The following is a 4,314-nucleotide window of genomic DNA, read 5'->3' on the forward strand; positions in this document are numbered from 1 at the left end:
TCCCTCAGCAGCACCTCCACACGGCTGGGAAACCCCTCCAGGGATGGGGACTCCACTGCCGCCCTGGGCAGCCTGCGCTAGGGATTCACTAGCCTTTCGGGGAAGAAACTCTTCCTCATGTCCAAGCTAAACCTCCTCTCACACAATTTGAGGCTGTTTCCTCTCATCCTGTTGCTCGTTCCTGGGGAGAAGCTCCACCCCTCGCTGCACCCTCCTGTCAGGGAGTTGTCAGAGCCAGAAGGTCTCCCCGGAGCCTCCTTTGCTCCAGGCTCAACCCCCCCGGGTCCCTCAGCCGCTCCTCAGTGCACTTGTGATCTAGACCCTGAACCAGCTTTGTTATCCTTCTTCCAGCACCTCAATGTTTTTCTTGCAGTGAGGGGCCCAAATACAAACCCCGGATTCAAGATGTGGCTTCACCAGTGCCGAGTACAGGGGGACAACCCCCGCCCTGGTCCTGCTGGCCGCACAGCTCAGGCTGAGGTGTGCCAAGGACCTCTGCACTCACCAAACGCTGACTTGGGAGCCCCTTTTCATTGTCTGGTCTCCACATGCACATTGGAGAAAACAGGGACAAGGACAAATGGGATGGGTTGGAGCAGGGTGGAGGTGACCCGAAAACAGAGGCACAGAGAAGCTCAGTGGAAATGAATTCTCCTGTGGCGCTGAGAGAGCAGCCCTGGGGTGTGTGTGGGGGTTCTGTTTCACTCACTTCTGTCCTCCGTCAGAAGCAGCCACGTCCTGGGGGACAGCACTGCTGCCAGCACTGGACAGGCAGCGCTGCAGGGAGCTGTAGTCGAACCACATGTTTTTCACCGTGACTCTGCGGAGACCTGGAGGGACACAGCATTCCAGGAGGGGTGCAGGCACACAGGGCAGCTCTGGGCAGCCCATGCTGCAGCACTACTGCTAATCTGGGGGTCCAGGGCACCCACAGCTCCCAGCTGTGTCTGCAGGGAGGCTGTAGACAACCCCTCCTGCACGGCCCATCTCCCTTTCACCAAGGGCATCTCCTCTCTCACTTCTCCATGCTGCATGTGTGCAGGGTAAAGAGTTCGTGCCATTGCTGAAGATGATGATGAAGTGCCAAGGGGTGACCCAAGGGGGCACAGACATCATAGCTTACCTCTGACTTTCAGTCTTTGCAGTTCTTCTGCAGGAACTTCAATGAGATCCTGTCTGCCTTTCTCAGGAGTCTGGACCAGGTACGTCTCGCTGCTCAGCTCTGATTCACTCAGCTCCAGCTTCCTGACCTCCATCCCTGTAAAGAGAGGGGTAAAATCAGGTACTGAACCAGGGTTCAGCCTCCCTGAGAGCTACTGCTACAGCAAAGTACCACAAGGAGATTACAGCCCAGCCAAGACCCATGGCAGCCGCAGACAGATCCCTTTCCATGCAAACCATGTGTATCTGGGCTTAGCTTGCCTCCGGTGCCCAAAGGTTTCTTACAATCCTCTTACAATCCACAGTGTGAGAGGTGCCCCCACATTGTGACACTTCTGCATGGAGGAAATGGGGAGAAGGCTGCAGGGTTACCAAGAGATGAACCAGAGGGGGAGAGGTGCCAGGAGTGGACTTGCGTGGGGAACCAGACAGGACAACCATGCTGGGTCCTGGTGAAATGTCCTCCCTGCCAGTGCCACGCACCAATGTTCCCATGCTGGATCGTGATCTTTGTCCTTCCTGTGGTCGGCAGTTGGGCTAAGTGTGACATCATTCTGTCGCAGAGCTCAACAACAGCCATGGGCCCTCTGACAACCTGCACACAGGGAGAGAACAGTGGAGATCACCTGCCCTGACAGCTCACACTTCCCACAGCTCACAGGCCCTTGGCAGAAAATGGGAAGTTGGGACTCAAGGCTTTTGCTTTTCTTTGGTTTCTTCACTAAAGGATGTTCCCGGTTCCTAGAAAGCAGATGAGATAGTCAATGAGGGAAACTTGCTGGCCTTTAAAAAAGCCATTAAAACAGCATGGAAATAAATAACTAAGTTAGCTTCCGGAAAGAAAGTAGATTTTTGTCATAACTCTTGATTTTCACAGAGCTATAGAACAACCACCTTCTCTCCCTGGAAAATGTTTCACCCAGAAATAGTCTCGGTTGCTGGAAGGGGAGCGTGTGACTGGCCCCATTGCTCAAGGCTGTGTGTGCACTGGGCAGCACAAGTGCCACCCCTGGAGTACACAAACTCAAACCCTTTCTCCCTCAGCAGATAGATCTGCTGCATCAGCTACCTGGGGCCAGAGCTGGTTTTATGCCACTATCGGGAAGCTGTGAGTAACTGTGGCCACGGAGACCTAAGCAAGTTTAAGCGATGAGATAAACTCTGAACTATTCAGCATCCTTTCGCCTCTGGAGGTCCCTGGCTTGGTTCCTGGAGCACTGGCCAGGCCAGACACCGTCACACATTTCCCAGGGACAGGTGGAGACTGTAGACCATACAACAGACACAAAAGACCCATGTGAGAAGGGAAGAAGCTAATGGAGAAAATCCTAGCGGGGGTGGGATGATGGAAATCCCGCACACAAAAGCCTGATGGTGTTTTGAACAGCGTGGGGGCTGATGGCAGACAGCTCCTTGGCAGCCCACCCATGGAAAATACAACAAACTGTAAAGTGAAGGGCATTGCCCTGCCATGAGAGCAAGGAATCTACAAAGCACCAGGAACCTGCAAACTGTGTATAATCCTGTCAATCCAGGCTGACAACATGGAGAAGCTCAGAGCTGAGGCAACCACTGGAGGGGTCTGCAAGGAAGACACCATTAGACTGCACTTGTTTGCAGAAGAACTTGTTTGCACCTCCAAGAGATGAGGCAATAGCAAGGCAGCCAGCCCCTGCCTGAGCATGGCATGCCCATGTTTGCAGCCTTTTCTCAAGCTCCAGAATACATCCAGAAAGGCTACAGGTGACCATGCAAAGACGGGTCTTCAGCCTGTGGTCATACATCAGGCCGAAGACCTGCACACACAACAAGATGAACATGTGGCACGCAGTGGCCAGACTGCTGGTGACACTGTTACCTGGCTGACTGATGACCATGTTTCAATATTCTGCTCTTCCAAGATTAGCTCAGTCACTTCCATGTAATTCTGGCCCAACTCCTCCAGCATCTCCAGCTCCTCTCCCTCCTGGACTTCCATATCAGAAACTTGCTTTAGTATTTGAAGCACGGCGAGGAGGTCAGATGACTCTAGCACGGATGTCTCTCCTTCCCTCAGAACAGTTGCCAAGACATCCAGAGCACCAACAGCAACAGAGAGGTTCATGTCTTGGACATCGCTTGTGAAGACGTTCTCAGGAATCTGCCACGGAAAAGATGTTTTAGTTCAGTGCAGATCCCCGATTCTGCCTGATCATCAGCTATGCCTGGTGTGATGACATCTGCCTGGCCAACCCAGAATATCTTAGGGGAAGGAGATCTGCCTGGACATTTTGAACTCTATTGTCCAGCCTCTCAACCTCAGTAAGATGAGTCAACCTGAAGAAACACTCTGTTTCACCACAGCACGAGTTCCAACTGTATTGGTCACACTTTCAAGAGCAGCTCAGGAAAGGCCACAGGCATAACTGCTGGCAGGGACCTCAAACACCAGTGTGTGCCAGCAAGCCCACCCCAACAGCTCCTGCCTGATCCCCGCATCAGCTGCCACTGCTGGGGCTACAGGACTCACCCGAGTCTTCTCTGCCAGTGAGGTCATACGGCCAACAAGAGAATGGCGGGACTCCAGCTGAGCCTTCTGCAGCTGCCAGTACGCATCTGCCGATAAAACAACAGCACAACCATTGCCGTGGTGTCTAGCAGCGTGGTTAACAGATGCTGTGTTCAAAGCCTGGGGAATGGTCCTCAGATGGTGGGTAGGTTTGTAGGACAGTCAGGATGAGGAGACTTCACAGATGTGTTTTATTTCTAGATCCCATCTGGGAGGCAGTCTAACGCTTCTTTTCTGCCTCCTCCCCAGGTGCCCCTGGCCAACGAGTCCGGAGATGCCTGGACTGGTAGGCACTCTACAGCACTGCATCCAGAAGCCATGTACTGGGTACAAACTCTGCTTAACTGGAGAACAGCAGAATAACCCGTTGGAGTGTGTGCAGCTGAAGCAAAGTCACAGCTACAGCGGGTTTTGCATGCGATCGCTTCAAAGCAGCCTCGAGGCCTCCCCATCACTGGCCATCTCCCTAGCTAGGACCTCCAGGAGGGAATGCCGTGGAAGGAATGAATAAATAAGTAACAGATGTTGTACCCTTGCTGTAGCGACAGATAAAAGGCAAAGACTGCAAACAAGATGCGTAACTGAATCCACTGCTGCCAACTTCA

The 4,314-nt window shown here is 53.1% G+C and overlaps 1 protein-coding gene across 1 annotated transcript in view; it reads right to left on the bottom strand.

Moving 5' to 3' along the window:
* The window catches only part of GPR144 (G protein-coupled receptor 144), a gene marked incomplete at its 3' end in the record, with an annotated part of 21,524 nt that overhangs the window by 13,948 nt on the left and 3,262 nt on the right, over positions 1–4,314 (bottom strand). The window contains exons 5-10 of the mRNA XM_010132530.1: positions 4,241–4,314; positions 3,671–3,756; positions 3,020–3,301; positions 1,645–1,756; positions 1,124–1,258; positions 710–830 (exon numbers count right to left, since the gene is read on the bottom strand). Coding sequence (XP_010130832.1) covers positions 710–830; positions 1,124–1,258; positions 1,645–1,756; positions 3,020–3,301; positions 3,671–3,756; positions 4,241–4,314 — 810 coding nt within the window. The remainder of the gene's footprint in view (positions 1–709; positions 831–1,123; positions 1,259–1,644; positions 1,757–3,019; positions 3,302–3,670; positions 3,757–4,240) is intronic.

Source organism: Buceros rhinoceros, unplaced genomic scaffold (genome assembly GCF_000710305.1).
Source record: "Buceros rhinoceros silvestris isolate BGI_N320 unplaced genomic scaffold, ASM71030v1 scaffold17073, whole genome shotgun sequence".
NCBI lineage: Eukaryota > Metazoa > Chordata > Aves > Bucerotiformes > Bucerotidae > Buceros > Buceros rhinoceros.